Source organism: Oratosquilla oratoria, chromosome 17, assembly GCF_046742065.1.
Source record: "Oratosquilla oratoria isolate Oo_2021 chromosome 17, ASM4674206v1, whole genome shotgun sequence".
Classification (NCBI taxonomy): Eukaryota; Metazoa; Arthropoda; class Malacostraca; order Stomatopoda; family Squillidae; genus Oratosquilla; species Oratosquilla oratoria.
This window is the reverse complement of record NC_134793.1, coordinates 25,628,483-25,655,607: the sequence shown is the minus strand read 5'-3', so window position 1 is coordinate 25,655,607 and position 27,125 is coordinate 25,628,483. Positions and strand designations below refer to the sequence as shown.

The following is a 27,125-nucleotide window of genomic DNA, read 5'->3' as shown; positions in this document are numbered from 1 at the left end:
TTACATTCCAAGTCTGCCTCATAGAATGCTTTAGACACAATCAGCCCTTCAAATAGTCTTCTCTTTGCATCCATCTGTGGGTACCAAACTGGTTCCCAACCTGGCAGATAGACCATATGAGGAAAGATAAAGCATTGGGTCTGCCAACTTTGAAACATCAAAGGGAAAGAGGTGATATGATTACATTATTCAGGTCACCAAAGGGGATAGATTACATTGACAGAAGAGATCTCTTGGTTAAGAATAAGAGGGCTTCAAGAGATCATGAGAACAAATTAAAGAACACTACCTGTCTAAAGGATGTGAAGAAATACAGGTTTCCATATAGATTCACAAATACTTGGAATAGGTTAGAAGGAGATTTAGCCCAAACTGGAGCAGTACATGAATTCAAATCAAGATGTGGTAATTGAAAATCAAGAATATAGACTAAGTTGGAACTGTGCATGGATTTGAGGCTATGTATGATAAATTGGGGAGTAGAAGATAGGATTCAGTAGGCAGATCAATATTTCCTCTGAGAGATCTATGGGATGACTTGAGTATTGTTGCCAGTTGCTGTGGGGTCACATGATTCCTGCAAGAAAATCTTGAGAGTAATTGATTGATTTGTTATCCTAAAATCTTGAATATATATAATGTGTTCATACCATAATGATATGAGGAATCATATTGCCTACTGTATATCTACTCACTATGGTTTTGGATATTAAGAGAGTTCTAATGGGCTGAGTTGACATGTTATATTGTATTCATAAACATCTTGAATGATAAAGATGTCATCGCCAAGCAAGTGTTGTTGTTGTTGTTTTTTTGTCATTTACATAGACAATATGATTTTCAGGTGAACCTGGAGAATTTGTTGGATTGATTGTTAAAAATGATCCCGTTAGGGATTTCCACGGGTATGCAGACAAAAGAGCTACTGCCAAAAAAATTGCTTATGATGTATTGAAGAAGGGAGATTGTGCCTTTCTTTCAGGTAGGAGTTTTATCTACTTTTACTTTGTATTATAGTTCTTAAGACCATCCTCTCAGTTCAGATAATTCTACAGCACATGATCATTTGCCCCTTTTGAAGCTTTAAGATTCGTTTAGATAAACATCTAAGCAAGATGCTGTAATGACTGCCATTTATTTTATGTTATTTGTTTATTTGTTTGTTATTATTTGTCTGCTTGTTTATTATCTGCTTGATTTTCATTTATTATTATTTATCTTTCAGTTCATTATTATTTACTATTTACCTGTTTGTTTATTATTTTACTATATTTATGCATTTATTTATCTTATTATTATTTATATTATGTTTAATTTTCTTTTTTTTTTTCCATCATTATTATATATATATATATATATTTTTTTCATCCGACCTAGTTATGGACCAAAAGGTCTCCTGTTGGCATGCTCTGCCTTTGTAATCCTTTAAAACCCAGTGGTTCCTATGAGCTTGATAAGGCGAGGTGACAAGCATAAACCATGAAGCATGTAGCTGAGGCCAAAACAGTCACATTTGCTCTATGTTCTTTGGAGACTGTTGGGCCAGGTAACAGTCTCTGCTGGGAATCTGAGAGAAAAATGGGATTCAAACCCACAACCAAGCAAATGTGAAACCAACATGCTTGATTTTGCTACCATCATTATCCAGAACAAAATCCTTGAAATTCTAGTATGTTGTTCACAGGTCCTAAAATCTATGTACCAAGGGTTTTTTCCCCCTTAAGGGAGGTAGCCAGGTCAAAAGGCAATTTCTCACTTTCACCCATTTCACTCCCATCCACCACCTTAGTTTCCCTGATGTCTTAGCAGATTGTAAAAGACAGCTAAAGTGGGATGGAGTGATGGGACTAGGTATCCTGCTTTCTGTAACCCTATCCTACAAGAAGTCAAAGTGCAAGTGGTAGATTGTAAATATTTGAGTAATATGTTGCAAGTGTTTTGCATCGTGGTAAACATTAGAAGCAAAGGCAGTCTGGAAGTGGATTTACAGTTCAAGTTAAGGTAAATAAATTATTGTTTATTGTTTTTGTAATTTTTATGCAATATTTATAATTTTTATGTAATATTTTACAGGTATCATTTATTTATTTATTTATTTATTTTTTTATTTTATTTTTTTTTTCTCACTAATGCCTTACTAGTGTGTCACAGTACAATAAACTTGTGCCACAAGACAAACACTTTGTCATACGAAGTCCAGTAATCCTGAACTAGGTTTATGAAAGTCGTATTAGTATCACTAATACAATAGTACTATATTCAAGATTTTACAATATCCTATCCAGCTTCACTGGTTCAGAAAAGCTGCTACTCCAGCACCTGTTTGGTTCCAAGGTTGCCAGTTTAGTGAGGTTCAACAAAAGTCTTTTCTCCTGTATAAGGAGGATGACTGTGTCAAATTACAAGCCCTCATTATTAAGAAATAAAACCCATTTGACCACCCCTCCCATTTTGGCAAGGCACAGCACTTCCACAGCAAGGCTCAGCAGCAGCCATAGCTGGTTACCCCTCACCACTTCATGGTATGATGACCTCTCTTCCCTCTTCTTATCCACTTAAAAGAAGTCTGAAGTAGATGAGAGGAATGTCCCTTTAGGCCATGTCATCCTATCATCCAGTCACGAAGTCCCTCCATTCACTTCCATTTCCTGCACTCTTTCCGGCTTAAAATGTATCATGTGTATCCAGTCCCCTTCACCCATTCATCCATCTCATTCCCAGTCTTCCTCTAGGGCTCACTTGATTCACCTCTGCTTTCCATACTTGTTTTGCTAGTGTTGCCTTATCCATTCTTTTCCGTATGCCTAAATCACCTCAGCATTCTGTTCAGCAATATCTGATAGCTTTCTTCCTGCCCCATTCTATGCCTCACCTCTATATACCTCACTTTGTCCATTCTTGTAACACCTGTCACAATTCTGAACCACCTTATCTCTGAAATATTCATCTTCCTCTCTGCCTCCCTTATACAAGTCTGCTCCATACATCATGGCTGCAATCACTCCTTCATATAATATTCTCATTACATATTTCTCTTAGTACTTTTCATCCCACCTAGATGTTTACTCATGTACTTTATTCTAAATCATCTTCATATCCATTTCTCCATTCACTGCCACTTACAACCCAAAATACTTAACTCCTCACTTCCTAGCCTCTGACCCTTCACATTCATGAGCCTCCCACCATTACGGTATTATCCCTTGGAATTCTATAAGAACATAAGAATGGAGGAAACTGCAAGAGGCCATAAGGCCTACACTAGGCTGTTTCATGCCCCTTACCACCTATTATCCAAGTTATCTATCGTCTCTTAAAACAACCAGTTGTATCAACCCCTATTCATTCATAACTTTCTCATTTCACAAACCCTTCCAAACTCAGTCCCCAACTACATCGGTCTCTGTATAATTAAGTAAACTATACTAATACTACATACCAATTCCGGTTTCTTCCCAGAAAGATCAAGGGGGGCTCAAGGACTGTTGCAGTCTGCTGTAGAGCTATGGGCTTCTGCATAGTGAAACTCGAGGCAGTAGTTATTATTATTATTAATATTATTGGTTCCATGAATTTGGCAATATAGTTGGTCACTTACATACTCCAGCTTTGTTTTTTCCATTGTTTCTTGGAGGAAGATGTATTCCATTGGATGAATGTGAAGAATAGTAGGATACAATATGTTACAAAAAACAATTAGCAGTTTGCAAAATCAACCATTGTAAGGGTTTGCAGAAGCCTTCCATCTTTACATGATGCTTTCTTGATAAGACTTTTGTTGGGATGTTCAAGAATCCACTTTGCTTCACAGCTGCAGTCTAAATCATTATCTGGAAAAAAAAAATTAACAAATTATTTTTGGGGAGATTTATTCTACACCTATAATTTCAAGATGCAAAGTTTTTGTAAGCAGGCTTATGGATAATTTGTTATCAGTAGCCAGTGCTTCTATACCTGAGCCCTAACATGCCTAAGTGCCACTCCCCGGCAAAGTGCCGCCCCAAAGCAAAGTTCTCAGTGACGCCCCCTCCCCCATCACCACTTCCCATCTCCACCAAGCCTGTTTTAGCTGTTGGCTTGTGAAATAATTAAACTGATTTTAAAAATTGTATTTAATGTCCCTCTTGCAGAAAGGATAAGGGAAAAATATTTTGTATTCTGTTGATTCTAATGCAAAATTCGTATATTATGGTAAAATATTGAGAGCTCCTTTGACCTTTTTTTTTTTTTTTTTTTTTTTTTTTTTTTTTTTTTTTTTTTTTTTTTTTTTTTTTTTTTTTTTTTTTTTCAATTATTTTGTCAGCCTTGTTGTAGGCGGCATGTCCAAACTAGAATTGCCCCTCCCCCCCAGGGCATATGACCAGCCCCCCCTCCCCCCCTTGAGGGCCCTGTTCTATACTTTAGGACAACTTGCTGTAGAGGCGGATTTGTAGAGATGGTAAAGGAATGTAGATATAAGTGTTTTGATTTTATAAGATGCACTTTCATAAAGTCCTTAATATTGTCCCATACTAGATAAATCAGTCTGTTGCCATTGGCATCTCCAGGAACCCAGCAACAGCCCTGGGTGGGATATAAGTCACTACTATGTATATATCAAGGGCTTTTTCCCTCTTACAAGGGAGGTAGCCTAGTCAAAAGGCACGTAAGTACCCACTCCCACTCATTCCACTTCCATCCACCACCCTTTCCTCCCTTTCATCTTAACTCCTCATGGATGACGGGTCGTCCCTGTATCATGCCCACTGCCCTGGGTCAGAAGCAATGTAGCAAGACAGAGTACATCCACAGCAAGCTGCTTCACTTAATTGGCAACCCCCCACCCCCTCTATTCCCTCTTGCAGAAAAAGAGAAGATGGGGGGGAAATCCCTTCAAGTCACTTAGAGAAAAAATTATTGCATTGTTGTCTAGGGATTATTAGTGTGGAGTATAATCCTATACTAGAGCCTACCAAGTGTGTCAGTAAGTCCATTGCTCAAAGTCTTTCATTGGAGACCCATGGCTCATATTATCTTACACTATCCAGATGATAATACATGTCATCCTTAATTGACATAAGGGGTAATTACCTGGGAGCCATGCATCTCCTACTAAGTGATAGTGGAAACATGATAATCAGGATTGTAAAGAGTCTAAACTTTTATAGAGCACTGTACAAAAAGGAAAAGCTTGCTGTTAGAGATATTATAGATGGAGTTTGCCAGGGCTTGTTCTTGGGTCACTTCTTTTCTTTACCAACATTTGGAAAAGAAACAAAAAATTCTCAACCTCACTCATGATATCTGCATGACCTTCAGCCACACATCAAATACCTGACAGTGAAAATAACCAAGAATATAACCATACTAAAATCAGTAGCAAGAATGGGCTTTGGACATTAGAAGGAAACTCTAATCACAGTCTAGAAACAGTTAATGAGAAGCAGTGGCACCCTTTGCAACTGCTACCCCAGCAGTCTGAGTTCATATCCTGCCCAGGGTTGAAACAATTTCAATATTGCTGCACTGCAAGCTGTTACTCCAACTTCTGTGGGTGGGGAGTTGTGGGTGTGAGTGTGTGTAAGGTCAGAGCATTACCCATAGCTTGGTCACATATGAGCTCTGAGCTCTCATCCAGGAGGGTAATAACTGTTGATCACAAGTCCAACATGTGATCCAAACCATGGGGGAATCACACTTGACTACACTTCCCTTGCCTATTTTCACTCCCAGACTTTAACTTGGCCCTTCCTTTCAACTAAATTTCACTCAATATTAACATATCAGTCTTTTCCATTGTAAAGATATTATCATCCTCGTCTGTTTTACACTCATCTCTACCACATCCACACACATTCATGACTCAGTCACTAGGATTTTGGTTTAAGTCCTGCCAGACCCTCTTTTGTCTTGATATTTTACATAAAAATATAAGTATCCCATTTAATCACATTTTATGACACACATGGAACAAAGAAGGGAAAGAGGAGACTTACTAACTATCTATAGAATTATGAAGGGAATGGAGATCTTAGATAAGAATGACTTATTGGAATGGGACAATGGAAAAACAAGAGGACACGAAAAAAATCTAAAAAAAGATAATTACAGAAGAGATCTGAAAAAAGTAGCTTCCCACACAGAGTGAAAGATACTTGGAACAAATTGGACAAAGAAACAGTGTGTGCAAACACTATTCAAGATTTTAAGAAAAAACTTGATGCTGAGAGATACAAAGACTGGTCACCACGAGCATAGCTCCCTTCTTGTATAATACAACTAGGTACAACTAGGTAAATACATGAGAACACAGTGATAGAATTCTTTTCCCCTTTACCACAAGGGGATCAAGAAGAGGTATAGTCATAGAAGTGGTCAAGGTAGAGCATAAAGTGGTCAAAAATTGGTCAAGGGAAGAACATAAAGAAGGGACAGCAGGTAGTACAAAAGTATCATCATTCCTTTATGAATAGAGATTTCCAACTAACATAGACAAATGTGTGGGTATGGTCCATAGGGGCAACTCATAATAGTCTCAAAAGTATTTCTGCATGTTACTATGCAGACAACAACTCAGTCACATGTATAAAATAAATTTTAGCACTGGTAGAGTAGAGGCAGCTAAGTCACCTTAGTCATGATGGAACTGCCCTCACTGATATAGACGTGTATATGATATGCACACATTATTGTTGATACTTCAGGATAGATAAGATTCTATTCATATATACATGCACTGATTCAACTCACGATCAAGTAGAAGGTAAGCTTTGTCTCCATGTGTACGATGCATTGCTTCTAGCAAGGGTGCAAAAGTATCTTCTGTAAGCTTGGCAATATCATTTCCACTAAGGATCAACTCCTTTGGAATTTGATCTGGAAGAAAAATATTTATATTAAGTTGTATATAATTTAGATAGTGATTTTTTAAAGATGATTTTGGAAATGTTATTTTGTTTAGCAATTTACATTTAGCTTAAAATGAATAGGAAAAGAGAGGATACAAAAAGCAATGAAAGAGATGACAGTAGGTCAGGCACCTGGGTTAGATGGTTGTCATGTGGAGTGTCTGATGAATGGAGTAGAAATTGTAGTGGATTGGCTAATGAGATTGTTTAATGTGTGACCAAGGGAGGGAAATGTACCAGTAGACTGGAGGAGTGTATGTATAGTTCCACGGTACAAGGGAGAAGGGAAAAATTATGAATGTAGTAGTTTTAGAGTGAACAAAATATTAGTATAATTGGTAAGACATATGGAAAGGTGTTAACTGAGAGGATTGGCAGGGGAATGAAGTACCTTGGGAAAACAGTGTTGGTTTAGGAAAGGAACAAGGTACATAGATAAAATTTTCATATTAAGACAGATATGTAAGAAGTGTTTGGTAAAATTTAAGGATGTCATTCAGGTTTTTATGGATATAGAGAAAACATTTTAAGGTTGACAGATGTTTCAGATGTATGAGATTGGGGAAATCTGTTAAGGGTTATCAAACATTACATGAGTAGTAGAACTTGAGTGTGAGTAGGGAATGGAAAAAACAAGTGGTTTGAGATGGTGGGGCTGTACTAGGGTTGTGTAATATACTCATGGCTATTTGTATAATGGGGTAGTGCAGAAGGTAAACATGAGGGTTAAAGAGCTAGTGAGAGTGGAAGGAATTGGGAGGTGAGTAGTTGTTATTTTCACATGACACTGCATTTGTAGCTGAGTCAGAGGATATACAGTAGCATATAACAGCTGTTTTGGAACTTGTGAATTGTTTGTTGACTGTAATTGTAGTTTCCTTCTGCTGACCAAAATTTGTGCTGAAGGTCATAGAAGTATCAAAGGTGAGGCTCATGAATTTAGGGATCTTATCCAGTGGAAGGAGTTAGCTATCCTATTTCACTGCTATATATTTCTTTGATTCAAGGTTGCCTGGGGTGAGCAGAGTATCTGATGATTTCTGAGGGAAGTCTTTCATTCTATTTTGTCTTGGCCAGTCTCTTAGCAGCTTTTTGTAGTTGTTGTACTGGATTATTATTGTGTGTTATGCTCTGGATTTGGTGTGAGATTATTTGTGCAGTTGGATTTGAAACTACATTTAGAATAATATTCTAGATTTGTTTGTGTATTTCCCTAGCTCAATTCAGTTTGTGAGTGTTATGGTATTATGCCCTTTACTATGATTTACCCCTTCAACTAAGTAAACATGATTGATATTAATAAGAAAATTGGTAGAGGGAATATTGTGTGAGTGTTGCATTCTTTCTGTGTTACCAAATGATTGGAGAAAAGCAGTTGCTATTTATCATGTGAAAAACTGATGGGAAAATAATAGAAGTTGACATAGTCTTTGGGCCTGGTTCATAGAATGAGTGCCATCCTCTATACCTTCAGGTAGAGGTGGGGGTGTTGATGGACTTCTGGATTGAGTGGCAGGGAGATGTTCTTTCTCAATGCCCATCCTCCATGACCATTATAAAGAGACAACCATCCTCATTCTCTCTTAAGCTCAATATGCTTACTAATAGAAAGGTAACCATGGAATCCATAAAAAATTCTCCATGTAACTTGTCATTGATATTCATTTCTAAGCTAAACTAAAACTTTTAGTTATAAAGAAGGTATTCTCAAACACCCACCATTTGTACTGATAAAGCATACTGACAGATTTTTAGCCCTGAAATAGCATGTTTTCCTCAGCAAAATCAAATCATATGACAATAATCATAAAACTTATACAACTGGTTGTCATGATTTAGGGTTAGTTGAGATAATTTTTAACACTTAAACAGCAAGGGAGTTTTCCTAAGCCAAATTAAATTGTATGTCAATAGTCATAAAAAACATACAGGTCCAAAAACTGGCATTGGTTATTGGAGTCAAATTTACACTGCAATTAACATGCCTATAGTTTTTATATTTACATTTACAAGTGTGGTGCCAAGATGGGAGAAGGGTGGAGGGGAGTGGAATATATGGGAATTGAAATGGGTGGGAGTGGTTTCTGTACCTTTTTCTTTTTGGCTACCCCCTGTGTAAGGGGGAAAAAGCCTTTGGTATATGTATGTATGTACAAGTCTGACTTCCATCATTTAAGAGTTAGTTGATTTTCAACTCTTAAACAGCAAGTGAGTTTTCCTCAGCCAAATTAAAATGTCTGTCAATAGTCATGAACTTTATACAAGTCCAGTAATTGTCATTGGTAATTGGAGTCAAATTCACATTGCAATCAACACGCCTACAGAGTTTTTATATTTATATTTACACTGTCTTTACCTCCAAAAGCTTTTAGATGCACTCCATTCTTCAGTTTGTTCCATCCAAGGGACACATATATGTCATCTGACGTAGAATTGAATGTCAGGGAATTTGCAACTAAAGAATCTGTTGTCAGTCGATTGAAGTTGAGGAGCAGAGCGGACAGTTTTTTAGCACTGCCAAAGTAGTGTGGGGAGATCTGCCAAAGATGGATATTAATTAGTTATTGTTAATATCGTAGTTTTCTCCCACTTTTGAGAAATAGTGTAATATATGAAATATATTTACTTGAAAAGTGTGTGTGTTTGTATTTACATAATTGTAGGTAAATACAGTCAGATAATTGTGTGTGTATATGTATAAATATATTCCTTTGTGCAATGTATGTGTGCCTATAAAATGGAACTATACAGACATTCCTCCAGCACTCTCCCCTCCCTTAGACTCACATTAGAGAACCTCACTAACCAATCCACTATAACTATACCTCCTTTTTTCAGACATTCCACATGACACCCATCCAACATAGGTACCTAACCAGCTCTCATAATTTCTAAAGCTCCTTATACCTTAGCTTTTCCTATATCCCTTCCATTTTCCTCTCCCATCACCATCTTTTTTTCCAACTCCTCCCACTGCCACAATCAGTCCCTCCTGATCATCCTCCACATTCAAAAACTCTAAAATACTCTACCCATCTTCCCCTGACTGCCTTCACTTCCATTAACATGTGTACATCTGCACCTTTTACCTTTTCCTCTCAACTTGACTCAGTCCCCCACACTTTCTTAACTTCCTTCCAAAGCATCTTTTTATTCTTTTCAAACTTTTCTGTCATAGTCCTACCCAATTTTACATCTACTCTCTTCTTTGCCTTCTATATCTTAAGTTATGGGTCTCACTTTCTCTTGTACCTTTCATGTGCTACTACTTTGCTGACAATCCAGATATACTTGCTTCTCCTCTTCAACTACCAATTTCACTTTGTCATCCCACCAATTGCTGCTACCCTTCCTTCTATTCCCTCCCATTCTCCTCGTTCCACATATCATCTTTACACACGTTGTCACTTCCTCTTTGAAGCAAACCACTTCTTCTTTTACTCCCACCTTTATTCTATCGTTCACAACCTCCCACACCTCTCTCAGCTTCTCCAGGTATTTCTCTTCCTTTTCCTTCCCATTCAAAATATTTACTCAAAGCACCTCGCTACCTTTCTCCCTTTTTCTCTTTCTCCTCCTATCCTCCACTCTCAACTTAACCAAAAAATTAGCTGATGCTACCCTTCTCTCTCCCCTAAGAACATCAACATCCAGAAATCTTCCTATCTTTCCTTTGGAAAATTAACTTCAGTGCCAAAAATGGAATGTATTGGAAATAAGCAAAGACCATTAATGAATTACACAATGGTTAATGAGACAATTACAAAAACAAAAGTAAAGGATCTAGGAGTGTTGGTAATGGATGATTTTTCCAATGACAGATATTTCAGCAAGATGTGGGTAAAATATAAGTTGTTGATGCAAATAAAAGGGTGCCTAATCCACTACAGATGAGAATATTCTACAGTGGCGTGATCTCTCCACAAAGTGATTTATAAACAAAATTGAGAGAAAATAAAAAAAAATAGTGACCAGATTGGTTTCCAGCCTTGCAAGTAGACAGTATGAAGAGATAGTGGAAGTATAGGACCTCCCATCATTGAAAGAAAGGAGAAAAAGAGGTGACATGACTGCATTGTTATAATTGAAAGAGAATAAATAAAACTGACAGAAGATCCCTTGGGTTGAGTCAGGAGGGGGTCATGAGGTCATAGAAACACATTGAAAAAAAACACATGGCTGAAGAATGTCAAGAAACAGAATTTTCCACACATATGAATCAACTAGAATAATATAGATTATATAGTCCATGTTAAAACCATAAGTGAATTTAAAGTGAGGTACCAGTATGACAGATAGAGAAAAAGAGAGATTAGCATAGATTTTTCTGTATACTGTACTTACTGATGCAATCCGGTTATAGTTGAAATCAAAGTATATTATTTTTTCTGATGCTGCCTCTCCATCGAGGCTAGGGACTTGATTGTGACTAACGTATAGATTTTCTAGAGCAGTCAGTTTCTGCAGCTGTGGAAGACATGAAATTCCCATAAGCATTAGAGCATTAGTAAAAATATCTTTTTATCAACATTTCATGTTCATGTGTATGTGTGTATATATATATATATTTGTGTGTGTGTGTGTGTATATATAATTACAGATATACAGATTATAGCTTTCTTAATTCTCTAAATGGCCAACAGATCACCTCTTTCTCTTTTTTATTCCAGGGTTTGTAATTCCAGTTTAGACAATCTTTGCTCATATGTCAATTTTGAAAGTGTGTGTAAATATATATATATATATATATATATATTATATATATATATATAGATACATACATATATATACATACATATACCAAAGGCTTTTTCCCTCTTACAAGGGAGGTAGCCAAAAAACAAAGGCATAAAAACCACTCCCACCCATTACATCCCCAACATACTCCACTCCCCTCCACCCTCTTCCCTCTCTCTCACCCCGGCACCTCCTGGATGGTGGGTCATCCCTGCATCTCGCCCACTGCCCTGGGTCAGAAGCAGTGCCACAAGGCACAGCACATCCACAGCAAGGTCGCTTCATTAAATCAGCAGCCTCCCCTCTCCACCCCGTCATGCAGAAAAGGAGAAGACAGGGAGAAATTCCTCCGGGCTGTGTCAATTTATTTTTCACACATACTCCCTCACCCCCTATCCACTCCCCCTCATGCATCACAACATCAACCATACACAACCATTCTCCACCCACCACCATCCCCCCATCTCCCCCTCATGTCCACTCCTTCAACCCCTGCCCCCCATACCTCCCCTACCAGTCCCTCCCCACTCACTCTTTCCATGTGTCCAAACCATCCCAACACTCTCTCACCAACTCCATCCCCCAACTCCCCCTCCACCCCTGCTCCCCTCCCCACCTCTCACTGTATCCAGCCCAGCAACCCCCATCACACCCCTCAAGCTTTCCATCCCAAACACATTCAAACTCCTTCTCTCCTATGTTCCACACCTCTGCCCCGCATGGTGCCATCGGCACAATCACTCCCCCATACAACCTCCTCCCAGCATCCACTCCCAAATGTCCACCTCTCACTACACCTTCCAGTCCCCCAAGGCATCCACTTGCCTCTCTCAATCCACATTCCATCTCCACCTCCACTCCTCCCTCTCCCGCCACACTTGCACCCAAATATCCAAAACCATCCACCTCCTTCAGTCTCTCTCCCCCAATACTCACTTCCAGTCTGTTGCCACCCTCCCCCCCTGCACATCTCATCACCCCACTCCCACCCACACCTATCCTCAACTTCCCTCCCTTGCACACCCTCCCAAACTCTGTCACCAACTTCCCTAATCCCTCCTCTGATCCCGCTACAAGTGCAGAGTCAGCAAACAACAACAGGCCCACCTCCCACTTCTCTCCACTTTCTTCAACCATCTCCAACCCCCAACCCCCAATCCCAACATATATATATATATGCATATATGTATGTGTATATATATATATATAAATATATATATATATATATATATATATATATATATATATATATATATATATAAAACATACGATGTTAAATTTCCTGCTTCAAGAAAACCTCCATAAAGAGGTAGTATCTTAGCCCTTTCAGAGAGGGAGAGTTCATGATGTTAAGCCAAATTAATATATCATAATAATTTCTATTTATCTGTATACCAAAAGGCTTCTTCTACTATATAAAGTTGAATGTTAATACAGCAAGGATTTAGTTATCTTCATATGGGTCAGTATTTCAACTTTGCCATTTTCCCAGATTATATTGTATTAGCTAATTTGCATAATTTTCATAATTAAGATATTTTAAGATTCGTACTTACAATTGATCCATCAAACGAGCTGAATTCGGAGTTGAACTTTATGTACAGTGTATGAAGCTCTTTAGCAGTTTCTGTGCTAATAGAGTTACTACTGAGGTAAACGAGACCAGTTGCATAGAACCTGAGAGCCCCGATTCCAACATCACCAAATGTAACAGGTGGTAAATCTGTCAAACCAGGAGAATTATGGATATCTACACTGCTCAGATAAGATACCTGTAAAGTAAAAAGATTTTGACTTTATGTAGACTATATTTATAATGTACGGTAGGTTTAGATGATATTAGAAAAGGAGAAATTTAATGAATATTGAAATCAAGTTTACGCTGTGGAACTGTGGGGGTGATGAAAATCAGATTTATCGAGAATAAAGTGCACTAAAATAGATAAAGTCACACAGACTAGGTTGGAACTGTACATGAATATGAGGCTAGGTATGATAAGTTAGAGAGTAGGAAATGAGACCCAATGAGCATTGCTCTTTTCCTGTATACAGTGAACCCCTGCCTATCCAAGACTTGCTATTTGTGACCCTACATATCCCCGACTTTTCCCACCGAACTTAACTAATGCCTATTTGCAATTCTCCTGCCTGTCCATAAGGTCCACGCATCTTGGTGCTAGTACTTGAAAGCTTAGAAAAAAAATTCTAATTCAAACCTTAGAAATTATTATAATTTAATTAATGAATACATTTGTTGATTCAAAATGAGCAAAATAGCAATATACAGTACATAAACTAACATAAAATGTAAGTATAAACAATGAAAATGTGGCATGGATGCCAGTATCTCTGGGCATCAATGTTTCTGGTCACACTATTGGCTGGCAAGTTGAGAGTAGCCAACTGGGATGCAAGATTCAATCAGTCTTTCATTATTGGTAAGTACAGGTGTATTTTTCTATCTATATATATATATATCAAAGGCTTTTTCACCCTTATAAGGGAGTTAGCCAACTCAAAAGGCACATACCCATTCCCACCCATTCCACTCCCATCCACCACCCTTTCGTCCCTCTCATCTTAGATTAAGATAGATAGAAAATATTATCATCCATGAGAAGTAACATTTGTACCTACTGTAATCTATTTTACTATAATTTTATTTAAAGTTCATTATGTTTAAAATATTAAAATGGAGTATTAACATTTATTTACATCATAAAACAATATAAAAGCACTAAAATAAGGTTTGTACTATTAAAAAATGGTGTTCAAGGGCATTTTTAAGGGAAATTATCCACTACAATTTTTTGCTATTCACGAGGGGTCTTGGAACCTAACCCTTGCAAATATCGGGGGATCACTGTACTACTATTAGGTAAATACAGATGCCATAGCAGTAGATACTTGACAGGATGGGGAACAATTTGACACAGGGCATTCTATTAATATTTTCTGAGATACTTACTTCAAGAGAAGAGAAGACTTTGGATAATTCATCACCACCTGATATATCAGAGCAAGAAAGAGCTTGCTGGTTGTGGTCATCTGTTGTTAACTGACAGTCTGCTTTAATTTGAGTGCTGAGATTCCCAAGTAGCAAGAAGAATAGAATCAAATGATTCATTTTGAGGGAAAGGTTACTCTTTTCAGACTTACTGTACAGCTGTAAGTATTCACACAAGTGTTATGATAAGTCTTCAGGGAAAGGCATTAATTCAAGCCTTCAAAAAAGCAGCTACAATTGGTATTAAAATAGCATTAATTTTCACATTGTATAGTAGGCTGGGTATTCATGATGCACAGTGTAAAAGTGTGAGAGAACCTACCTCAGAAGAGTAACCAAAAGACTGGAAATGTCTGGAGAGGCATGAAGGTAATATATAGCCTTGGCTACCAGATAGATTGTATGATTGACTATTACTCTACTAAAATAAGAAGTTGAACTTTATTGGATTGATGGAGAGGTACTCAGGTGACATGTATTTGAAAAGTTGTTTGAATTGTATGTTGTATTTCATATCCAAGCCATTATTCTAAGTACTCAGAAAATATATTTATGTATATATATATTGTCAACAGATATCCATGTCACTTGACAGTCATTGGACTCAGGCAGCTGTTAATTCCCACGCCTGATATAATGCTTGTATGAGAACATTTATGAGAAAGTGAGAATGTAAACATGATAAACAACAGACCTCCTGTAAATGGGGAATTCCAGCCGATGACAAGTAAAATTAAAGAAGGTTAATAGAATGTTTGATTTCATATACTACAGAGTTGAGTAACTGCAGTATCTATTTCACACTGGGGAATTGACTGCATGGTGACATGCAATCAGTACTTTAGGAACTATTTTAGGGGCACCTCTACAGACCAGAGGCACACATCATTCACTTATGTTAGAGTAAGATATACTCATAAAGGAATTACAATAAGCTTTTGTACTTACACTGTTCTTCCTTTTTGCTACCCCCTTGAACCTATTCTACCATACCAATGATACTACCTCTTCCTTCTCTGATACACCCTGTGATGGTGTGAAGTGGTGAAAATGCCATGCTTTCATGCATGTTGTAGAAAACTACTAAATGGGATGGAGTGAGGGGCCAAAGGATGTCTCTCGAGATTTTTCTTATGCGGAAAATCAAGACATAAGAGGGTCTGTAAGGACTCCAACCAGAACCATAGTAACTGGGTCATTGACTGTGTGGATTACAGATGAAAGCAAAAGGGAAGTGATTGGTAGTAAGTTTGTGAGAGGATGGGCATGTTAGCATCGAGTGAAATGAAAATGAAAGGGGAAAGGGGAAAAGTGGGTTGCAGTCTGGGAGAGTGATGGGTAGGGTGTCAGGTGTAGCAAGAGGATGAGAGAGGGAAGGAGTGGTGCTGATGGTAAGTGATAAGATAAGTAAGTGTGTGAAGAAGTGAAGAGAAGTGTTATCATGGAGAATTTGAGTGAAGGTGATACTGTGATGGGAGATATAAACTTTTGTAAATGTATGTGGCCCTGGTGGTAAGAAAAGTGAGGAAAAGGAAGCATTTTGGGTTAATGTAAATGAATGTGCAGGGTTTCTAGGAGAAATGTCAATGTAGTTATGTTCAGGGGACTTAATGTAGGAGATGAACTGATGGAGTAGTTGGTAGGTGGTTACAAGAAGAAATAATAGTGAGAGATTTTGGAAATGTGTATTAGGGAAATGATGATAGTAATTGCAATGTTAAAGAAGAAAGATAAGCATAAGTATACATGGGCTAGTGTAGTTGATGGGAGGGTAGTTAGAAGGTATTAATGGATAATGTAATGGTGTCAAAAAGGAGGCTAGGAAGAGTTTTGGACATGTTGAGGGGAGAGAGCAGTGGATTGCCAGATCATTATCTTTAAGGGGAATTGAGAGAAAAAAAAAGGGGGGCGGGAGGCAGAGAGGTGTTGAGGACAAGCATATTGAATGAGAAGAAAGGGATAGAATACCAGGTGAAGCTGAGAAAGGTATTGGATGGAGTGAAGGATAAAGAAGAAATGGGTGTAATGGAAGAATGGCTATGTTTCAGAGAGGAAGTGCTAAAGTGCAAAAACAGTATGTAGGAGGACAATGGAAGGAAATAGAAGAGGTGGTGAATGGTACATTGAAGATATGAGGGCAGTGATGGCTGAAAAGAAGTGAACATATTATTTATATTATTATAATTTTTATCTACTTATGTATTTTTTTATTTATCATCATTATATATATCTTTTTTGCATCTGACCTAGTTATGGACCAAAAGGTCTCCTGTCGGCATGATCCACCCCTGTAATCCTTTGTAGAATGGTTGCAAAGAAGAAATTGGGAGGTATATTAGTGGTACAGAAGAGGGTGGAAGCAAAACACAAAGTGAAGGAGTCAAAGTGGAAAGTAGATGTGAGGTGGGGGTGTTTGACAGAAAATTTTGAAAATAAGATGTTTAAGAAGAAACTGAAAAGAATGAGGAGGAATGGGTAAGTCAACTAGAGATTGAAAGTAGTAAAGGGTAGATTGGGGGAGTATTTTGGGTTGTTGAACATAGAGGAGGATAAGGAGGCTTCTAAATAGGGGAGTGAATTCTAGTGAAATGATGTTTTAGAATTTGGTCCTGTAAGTTGGGGGAAGTGCACACCTGCTGGGGTAAGTGTGCACACACTGTTTTTGATCCATATGTCAGTTAACACTGGATTGCATTCATCAATGTACCTGCTATATATTCAATTTGGAAAGAAAAAAAAAAGAAAAAATATCGTACTGTACTTGTTTTTGACAAAGAAATAAATCACTTGGGTGCGCGCTTCCCCCAACTTATAGTACCTCTTGTATTTATGTTGTGCTGAATAACCCCACTAAATTTTTAATGTCTTGTTGGTTTATTGCCCTTGTGATTATTATTTTATGGAAGTACTAAAATGTTTATTATACTCATTTGTCTTTGATATTACAGGTGATGTACTTGTGATGGACGAGGATGGTTACCTCTACTTCAAAGACCGTACAGGTGACACCTTTAGGTGGCGTGGTGAAAATGTTTCCACATCAGAGGTAGAGGGCATTGTTTCCAAAATAGCTGGAAATTCAGATGCTGTTGTCTATGGTGTAGAGGTAAGCCAGTTCTTGTGTATGCATTGAGTAATGGAATGTTTTGATAAGATGTCATGGTGAAGGACCTGTAAGAGGTACCTGCACGTAGATAGTCCTGTGATATAAATGTCAAAGAGTCATTTCCTTGCTGCCTGTCTTCAAAAATAATGAAGATCTTCACTTCCACCTGAAAGTACAGTTACAAGGGGCTCAGACTCAGTCTCCTGATTGGTCCCAATATCTCTTTCTCAACTTCGACTGTAATTCCTCCTACTTTTCACATAAGGTGAGCTTATAACTGGACTACTTTCCTCATCATCTTACTACAAGCTGGTGATGTAGAAACAGGCCCACTCTAATACAGTACAGACTAGTCCATTGGTTAATGTTTCTTCCCAAAGAGATCAATAGAAAGGCTATAGGACTGTTACTAGCCACTGTGGGTTGCATGTTCTCAGTCATTGAAACTTAAGGAAACAATTATCAACATTAGTAGTAGTATCACCATCCAACACCACCATAATCATGCACGCAAACAACACAACATACACTCTATAAAGGATTTGTGGGAAAACCCAGTCTCGGCTGTGGCCTTCCTTGGGGAGACGGGACTGCTCGGACAGACAGTCTAGGGAACGACAACAACAACAACAACACCACCATAATTTTGTAGCATGGAATCTAATGAACTATGCCCATAATTCAACTCCTTGGTGGCAGGGTTCAAACTGCCATCACCTCAACCTTTGCAACAAATAGCGATACTCTAACCTGCTCGGCCAGTGAGCAGATGGACAGATGTTGACAGAAGAGGAGACAGTAACGGGAAGATGGGCAGCATATTTTAAAGAGCTGCTAAACGTAGAGGAGGATGGGGAGGGATAGATGGTAGCAGTGGGAATCACTAAGAAAATGACAGTGATGTGAGAGGAGAAAGGAGGATAGAAATAAAAAACATCAGGTGTAAGTAGCTCTGAAAATGATGAGAGCATGTAAGGCACCTAGGTTAGATGGGTGTCATGCTGAGTGTCTGAAGAAGGGAGGTACTGTAACAGTGTACTGGCTAATGAGGTTGTTAAATGTGTGTCTAAGGGAGGGTAGAATGCCAAAGGATTGGAGGAGTGCCCTTCTCCAATCACATCTATCTCTTGCCCCCTCTCTTCCCTGCTCAACAGACATTCCCCTTTTACCCAAGGCCCCTTCGCTCCACCCATCCATCCCATTCTCTGTCTTCCCCTTTAAGTTCACTCCATCCACCTTTACCTTTCATATTTTTTCCACCAAACTTTTCATTCTTTCCATAAGCCCAAACCATCCCAGTATTCTTTGACCAATCCTATCTTTGCCAACCACTATGATCTCATAACACTAGTATCCTCAAGAATAGAAGTGCTGGTGAATTATTGACAAGGAAATATAATACGGTCTCTTTCTTTTAGTCATATGTTCATGTTTAGAGTGTATGTCTTTCCCATTTCAGGTTCCTGGCACAGAGGGTCGTGCTGGTATGGCGGCCATCCACGATCCTGAAGGAACATTAGATTTAGAGGAGTTGGCCGAAGGTATACAGAAGTCTTTGCCTTCCTATGCACGTCCACTGTTCATCAGAATTGTCACCAAGTTTGATATGACAGGTAATGATAATTTATGTAAGAGCAGGATTGGTAAGGATATCTTTTGGGCTTTAATGGATTTTGAGGAGTAGGACAGGGTTGAGAGAGAGGCATTGTGGAATGTGGTGTGGATTTATTTGGGATAAGAAGTGATCTGTGGCATGTTCGAAGGATTTTACATAAGTATTAGAGTTTGTTTGAGAGTCAGGAATGGAGAAAATTATAATTATCTGATACCCTGCACTCTCCCCTGGATACATTTATATCCAGAGTTCTTCCAGCTGTAGCTATATCACTTTCTAGGCTATTCCATAAGTTTATGCCTCTGTATGGAAATCTATTTCTTCACCTCCTTTAGACATCTTTTTCAATTGTTTACTATCTCCATGACTGCACCTCACACAGTGTTGTTGCCAAGAAGAGAAATGCAGTTTATCAGTAACAAAAGATATTTGCACCTGGGATACCATACTTCCCTTGCAAATTTAGCTGGCAAAATGTTCAAGGTAAAAAGATATAACTAAAGGAGTAATTGTGTTCCAATATGACTAAGGTGATGTTATAAAATTAACCCCATGTCCAAAAATAATGTATACAAAATCCTTTTTACCATATAAAGGTGGTAATCACGTTGAAGCCCAACTTAATCTCAGAACATGTTGAACTTAGATGAACACCCAGTAAATCATTCCTCCAACAAACATCATCAGATAAAACACTACACATGCTTTCTCACGAGGAAATGATAAAAAAAATTCTAACTACACTAATAAGACCAAAACTTGAATACACAGCAACACTATGGACACCCAGTACTAAAAAGAATATAAAAAAATTAGAAAGAATACAAAGAGCAACAACAAAACTAGCACCAACTCTTTCTGAACTGACATATAAGCAGAATTACCAACTTTGGAACAAAGAAGGGAAAGAGGAGACTTGCTGATTATCTACAGAATAATGAAAGGAATGGAAGTCTTAGATAAGAATGACTTGTTAATATGGGATAATGGTAAAACAAGAGGACACAAAAAGAAACTATAAAAGGATAGTTACAGGAGAGATCTGAATAGGATCAGCTTCCCACACAGAGTGATAGATACTTGGAACAAATTAGACAACAAAGCAGTATGTGCAAAGACTATTCAAGATTTTAAGAAAAAACTTGATGCTGAGAGATACAAAGACGGGTCACCACGAGCATAGCTCTCTTCTCGTATAATGCAACTAAGTAAATAAATACAAATATGAAAAGTCACACATGATCTTCCTACAGACCAGTACCCAATGAAAATCACCATGTAAGTGACAAAGACAATACAAAAAATATACATCAGGAGTCTCAGCTGCTCATCTTTGTTTCTTACCACTGAAGATGAAAGTTCTAAGATGGTAGTGGTGATGATTGGATTTTGGATGAATGTGGGTTGGATGTATGCTTTGATTCAGCTCTACTTATCTATATACCAATGGCTTTTTCCTCCTTATAAAGGAGGTACATACATATACCAAAGGCTTTTTCCCCCTTACACGGGGGCTAGCCAAAAAGAAAAAGGCATAGAAATCACTCCCACCCCTTTCATTTCCTATATATTCCACTCCCCTCCACCCTCCTCCCTCCCTCCTATCTTGGCACCTCCTGGATGATGGGTCATCCCTGCATCCTGTCCACTGCCCTGAGGTAGCTAAGTCAAAAAGTACACACCCACTCCCACCCATTCCACTCCCACCCACCACCCTTTCCTCCCTCTCATCTTAGCTCCTCTTGGATGACAGATCATCCCTGTATCCCACCCATTACCTGGGTCAGAAGTAAATGCAGCAAGACAGCACATCCACAGCAAAGCCTCTTCATATCATTGGCGACCCACTCTCTCCATCCCCTAATGTTACCCTCTCAGTTAGTCTCCTTATAAGGGGAAGGACCCGTTGGTGTGTATGTACCAGTGAAAACGTTGACACTGTCCACTGCAGCTGTTTGTTGAATAAATAAATTTTCTGTTTACTAGCAGTGCTTTTACTTGGATGGTATTTTGTAGATTTGTAATTCTTCTGTTCTTAAGTTATGTCAGATTTTGTGCATCTTTACACTTTGAAAGATTACTGTTCACATGTTAATGATCATTCCACTTTATCTCGTCCAAAAGGTACCTACAAGCTGAAGAAGGTGAACCTACAAAAGGAAGGCTTTGATGTCAGTCAGGTGAAAGACAAATTGTATTTCTTGGATGCAAAGAATGGAAAATATATAGATCTCTCTGCTGAGCTGTATGAAAAAATCTCCAGTGGTCAAGCCAGGCTCTAAGGTATCTGGTGCTAAAGATGGCAAAACATAATATAGATGCATAATATAATTCATTGTGAAGGTATGATAATGATAATTGTTGCCTTGAGTATCACTAATCAGAAACCTGCAGCCCCAAAGCAGTTGGCAATGACTCTTGGGCCTTCTCATAGATCTCGCTGGGAAGGAATGGACTATTGTATGTGTTGTATGGTATCAGCTTGCCTGATGTGAGTGAGAACTTGGAGGATATACAGTCAGAGTTAACAGAGAAATCTTGGGTCCGGTCCAGAGACCAAGTGTCAACCCCTCAGGGCTCTGCTTCCAGACAGAGGTGATGGTATTGTCAGGTTTTGAAGACAGGTGGCAGGGAGATTGTCTCACGTGCATCCTACAGGATCATCATTTGCAGGTACCCATCATTGGTCCCTGTGGAGGTATAACTTGTCAGAAGTATTTTGTAAAGAATAAATAAATAAAATAAAACAAAATAAAATAAATCCGAGTTCTTAACCTGTAAAGGTTAAACTTTCAAGAAAGAAAAATATGTTCATGGGGACTTGGATTTTGAGGTTTTCTTCAAGCAACCATTTTGAGAAGCACAAAAGTTGCAGTTTCTACATGTAAAAAATATTCTCATTATGTAAATGGCATTCCACAATTTCTGCAAGAAAGTCCGATGAAAGAGGTAGAATATTGTCACCAGTAACGTAAATAACTTGATAATGAGGAAGCTAGTTCATGTAAACAGCTTATAGTGCTGTTGGAACATAGCAACCAGTAATCAACATTAATGGAAGAAGTGTTTTATGAAATATCACTTGTTTAGACAGCCTTTTTAGATTTTAGCACAGAATGTAATACAAAATTATGAATAGTTTCAAGTTTCAACTCTTGTTTACTTGACATCTGATATCAACTCTGCCAAATAATAATGAAAAGTCTGGTTTAATCCCCAGCAGTGCAGATACTGCCTCTTACTTGCCCTGGATGGTTAAGAACTTGGGGCAAAGGCAACAGCTTTAGCCACAGCTAAGTACCTACAGCCCTAGGCCCCTCTCTCCTTCACCAGAATGTGGTCATTTAATTTAAAAAAACTGTATATATATTTTTATGATGTGTAAAGTTGGAAATAGTGCAGCAAAGACATTAAATCAGCCAGCTCTCTGTGAAATAGGGGAGTTGGTACAAGCCTCAAATTTTCAAATGTGATACATGGTCTGAGTGTTTTATCAGTGTGTAAAGTATTAGTGAATCAGATGTTCAATTATGATGATTGATTGACAATTCAGATTAATGTTGCAAAACTCCCCTATTAAGAGGCTAGGATGGTGCCCCTTACAGAGGACATTGTAGCATGGAATTTAATGAACCATGCCTTCAGTTTAACTTGCAGGTAGCAGGGTTCAATCTGCCGTCACCTTGACCTCCGTCACAAGTAGCAACACTGTAACCTGCTTGGCTTGATTAAAGCACTCTGGCAGATTCTTTAAATTGGGGAAGATGTCAGAATTTTTCAAGTTAAGGGAAAACGAGTCTTATGCAGTAGAAAATGTATACCACTAGAGCACAATATGAACTACGTTCACATTTAGAAGACGTGTTTATCATTCAAAGAATGTGTGGATAAAGATATCTACATGGGGATATTTAATTGAAGGATAAAGAGAATCAGAGGTGTAAAAGGTTTACAGCTACAAGGAGCTTATAGAGATATATAGTGTACAGTTGCAGCTAGTTGCATGTATTCACCCTCTCCTGAGCAGCCCTGACAGATAGTACTGTCCTAACCATGGGAATGGGGAAGTAAAGCCCTAGGACAAGACTATAAAATAGGGATGTAGAGATGAAATGAAATTAAGAACCCACCTAAAAATTATAGATATAACATTAATCAGTTTGTTACCAGAATGCCCTGAATATTATAAAGAATAAAGATACCACTCTAGAAGTATAGAGCCAGTAATCAATTTTGGAAATATCAGAAATACTCTATCCCTGTCTTGTATAAACTAGAAACACTGCTTTCTCTCAGCCACTTGTTAGATTAAGTAACTGATTTGTCTTGCCCAACTTCTCTCCTCATATCCAAGATTGTGACTGCACCACAGGTCAGATGGCTGGGGGAGGGTGGATATATACACCTTGCTACAACTGTACATCCTGTTGCTTCATTACAGGATTCTATATGGTATATATATCAAGAGGGAACATGTAGGTCAACTGATTAGGTTAAAGAAATATCAGCTCTGGGCTTTCCTATCATGTATCATGAAGAAGCCCATTTGTTTTTAGATGATATGGTGCGGTATGTTAAACTAGTATTTTGGAAAATTTAAGTTTTAAGTAAGGTATTTTAAGTACAAGTTTACTGGTACTGTATCCATACCATCACTTCAGGGCAGTCACTTTGCCTATCTTTGCTTCATAGTCATAATAAAAAAAACAATTGCAAAATCATTTTACTATGAAAGTAATTTAGACATCTCATAGATAACTGTTTTCATCTGTTTCCTTGGGACCATAAGTCTCCTACAAAAGAGAACCAGGGCAACGGATTGACTAATTGAGCTGTTAAGTAGCCATACTCAGTTATGCCATAAATATTAAGAGATGAAATTACCAAGGGTGCAAAAAGCAAAACCTGATGTTACTGTTTTTAGTATTGCTACTGTATTAGGTGTTATTGATGTATTAAGCCATGTTGTTGTTCTGGCAGTAAAGGAAAAAAACAGATACATGCATATACCAGGTCTGTACCCCCATATAAGGGTGGTGATGGTGGAGTTAAACATACACCTATCTCACACCCTTCCAAAATCCATTTGTTGTCGCTTCCATCTTAGTACCTTGAAGATGAAGAGTCATCCATGTTCCCTGCCTCATGGCTCAGGTCAAAGGCAGTGCAGCAAGACAAATAATCTTCAAAAAACTGTTCAGTGCATTTACTAAGCAAGGGAATAGGATCCTTTGACTCATGATAACAGTAATAGGTATGTAAGACTGGTGCTTGAAACATGTATAGGAGAAGACCAAGTTCTTGTATGTTAGGGCCATTTGTTCCTCTTTTTCTTATATTTTCTCATCCTATGCTGAAAATTTTGTGTCCAATGAATTGTGACCTCTACCACTTTGAAATGGCGAATGACTAAAAGTGCAATAATTTTTTTTTTTTTTTTTTTTTTTCCCAACTTTGTATGCAGTTGTATATGGATGATGCATGGAAGGGAGTGGGTGGGGTATGGGGGTGTTAGGGACTGATTATGTGTGAATGATATTTTGATGCAGCCCAAAGGGATTTCTCCCTGTCTTCTCTTTTTCTGCACGACGGGGCGGAGAAGGGAGGTAGCCGATTAAATGAAGCAGCCTTGCTGTGGAAATGTGTCTTGCTGTATTGCTTCTGACTCAGGGTAATGGGTGAGATGTAGGTATGCCCCGTCATCCATGGGGGAACCAAGAAAAAATGGAGGGAGGGAGGGGTGGTCAGTGGGAGTGGAGTGGGTGGGGATGAAATGGGTGGGAGTGGAATTGTGCATTTTGACTTTGGCTACCTCCCTTGTAAAGGGGAAAAAGTCCTTGGTATATGTACATATGTATGTATGACTCGTAATTGATTAGATATTTTAATAGGACCTGACATACATTAGAAATATGAAATAATTGTTGCTTCTGTGTTCCCTTTCTCTTCTCTCCCTCCCCTTTTTTTTCTCACTAGCACATGACAAAAAATGAAGTGAAACATTCCATTAAATAGGGCAAAGGATAAGTAATCAGAATATGCAGAACAAGAAAGGCTAAACTATGAAAGTTTTGGAATGTGATGATGTATTACATAGGTCCTATCATTCAGATGGGTAAAGTGAGCACAAATAACGGAATCGGAAAAATAAGTATCAGATTCTATCTGGTCGTGAAGACACCCGTCCATCTCATGAATATACAAGTACAGTAGTCAAACATTTCACATCGACAACCACATGTGGCCTTAGTCTTCACGTACCAATTTTTCCTTGCTTAAAGAAAGATACGAGTCCCAGAATTATATTTTCCTTTTCTTTTTACACTGAGTTGTGTCTGATATGAGTGTGATGTTTTGAATGTTTATGAATGTTTTCATAAAGTTGCAAATTTCATGTTGAATGGTAGAGGGTTTTTTTTTTCAATTTTTCTTTGATATTAGGAGTTATTGGCTTGGGACAGCTCATTGCCAAGATTGTTAAACTGTACTATGGTGTTTACATCCCATTGTAAGAAAGCCACCTTATAGTTTAGACTTTTTTGTTAAGAGGTGCATTTGTTTTTGTGTAATTAACAAAAATAAAAGGTCTGTGGATCATAGCAGTTTTGTATTTCCTTTGCTAAATGAAGAAAGTAGTGTACATAAAAGACTGACACGATCTAATAATTTTCTCCCATTATCAATTAAGGGAGTGATGGAGTTTGGGAAGGTATGTGAGAGGAGAAAGTTGAAGGTGGGTGTGGGTAAAAATAAGGTGATGAGATGCACAAGGGGAGAGGATGTCAGCAATTTGGAAGCAAGTCTTAAAGGAGAGAAGCTGGAGGAAGTGAGTTAGGTACTTGGGGACACATGCAACAGGATAGGGAAGAGTGAAGGTGGAGGTAGATTGAGAGGAACAAGTAAGTGCCTTGGGGGATTTTATTGTATAATGAGAAATAGACATTTGGGAATGGATGCTAAGAAGAAGTTGTATGAAGGGGTGATTGTCATGACAGCACTGTATGGGCTAGAGACATGGAATATAAGAATTTAAATGAGAGATGAAATGTTTGAGAAGTATAAAAGGGGTTACAAGGTTGGATAGAGTGAGAATGGAAATGGAAGATAGGGTTGATGAAAGAGTATTGGGATGATTATTTGGACACATGAAAAGAAAGATTAGTAAAAGAAGTATGGAAGGCAGAGGTGGTTGGAGTGAACTTGAAGGGACAATAGAGGATAAGATGGATGGATGGGGTAAAAAGGGCATTGAGCAAGAGGGGAATGTTTGTTGAGGAAGGAAGGTAAGGCAGAAGATAGGGGCATGTAGAGAATGGCTGTGTATGAACCGAGACCTTTCATGCCAAAGTGCTGCGCCGGGGCAAAGCTCTCAGTGACTTCAGAGAATCATGGGGTATCATTGATATGACTGTTCTAAACTAGTGACGACTCCATGAGACTCGTTCAAGACCTGTTACTAGCATCATTTTATGCATAATTCTGGACATGTCACACTTTCCTGATGTTAGCCCCACTCGGACAAAATGTAAAGGTCAAAGTATCTCAATCTTTTGGTATTAAGATTTACAAATTTTATTCAAGTTACTGCTAGGCAATTTTATTCAGCTGAGGGAATCCCCCGAACAATGTTCCTTCTGAGTTTTGCACTTTCCTAAGACTGAAAACTGTACTATGGTCATACAAGTAACCACAGATTTTAACATTTGGGTCTACCAATTGAACAGTCATAGTAGTTAATTGATGCCTGACGATTCTCTTCAGCATTGGTATCCA

The 27,125-nt window shown here is 38.2% G+C and overlaps 2 protein-coding genes across 15 annotated transcripts in view; one reads left to right on the top strand and one right to left on the bottom strand.

The window, feature by feature from the left end:
• LOC143034532 (long-chain fatty acid transport protein 4-like) overlaps window positions 1-25,938 on the top strand; it is a 106,770-nt gene extending 80,832 nt beyond the window's left edge. For all 12 annotated transcript variants that reach the window (XM_076200716.1, XM_076200717.1, XM_076200718.1 and 9 more), the window contains 4 exons: window positions 845-982; window positions 17,580-17,737; window positions 19,197-19,350; window positions 21,477-25,938. In XM_076200716.1, the coding sequence (XP_076056831.1) occupies window positions 845-982; window positions 17,580-17,737; window positions 19,197-19,350; window positions 21,477-21,634 (608 nt within the window). In that variant the 3' untranslated portion in view covers window positions 21,635-25,938. The remainder of the gene's footprint in view (window positions 1-844; window positions 983-17,579; window positions 17,738-19,196; window positions 19,351-21,476) is intronic.
• On the bottom strand, window positions 3,535-15,961 carry LOC143034533 (uncharacterized). 3 transcript variants are annotated; one of them, XM_076200722.1, is made up of 8 exons: window positions 15,580-15,961; window positions 14,954-15,052; window positions 14,593-14,790; window positions 13,181-13,396; window positions 11,232-11,354; window positions 9,244-9,424; window positions 6,730-6,855; window positions 3,535-3,830 (listed from the first exon to the last, which is right to left on the bottom strand). In XM_076200722.1, exons 3-8 carry the CDS (start codon window positions 14,749-14,751, stop codon window positions 3,697-3,699), a joined length of 939 nt encoding a protein of 312 aa, XP_076056837.1. In that variant the 5' UTR covers window positions 14,752-14,790; window positions 14,954-15,052; window positions 15,580-15,961; the 3' UTR covers window positions 3,535-3,696. The 3 variants fall into 3 exon arrangements, with proteins under 3 accessions (XP_076056837.1, XP_076056839.1, XP_076056838.1); XM_076200724.1 differs by lacking the exon at window positions 14,954-15,052; XM_076200723.1 differs by lacking the exon at window positions 15,580-15,961 and having other exon boundaries at window positions 14,954-15,064.
• Window positions 25,939-27,125: the final 1,187 nt, after the last annotated feature.

Bases quoted from the DNA above. Each gene is read 5' to 3' on its own strand.
- LOC143034533 (XM_076200722.1), bottom strand. From the start codon at position 14,751: ATGAATCATTTGATTCTATTCTTCTTGCTACTTGGGAATCTCAGCACT. The intron at 11,355-13,180 runs GTAAGTACGAAT...TGTCTTCCACAG, and splicing joins GCTCGTTTGATGGATCAATT to CTGCAGAAACTGACTGCTCT. The intron at 6,856-9,243 runs GTAAAGACAGTG...TTTTTCTTCCAG, and splicing joins GCATCTAAAAGCTTTTGGAG to ATCAAATTCCAAAGGAGTTG.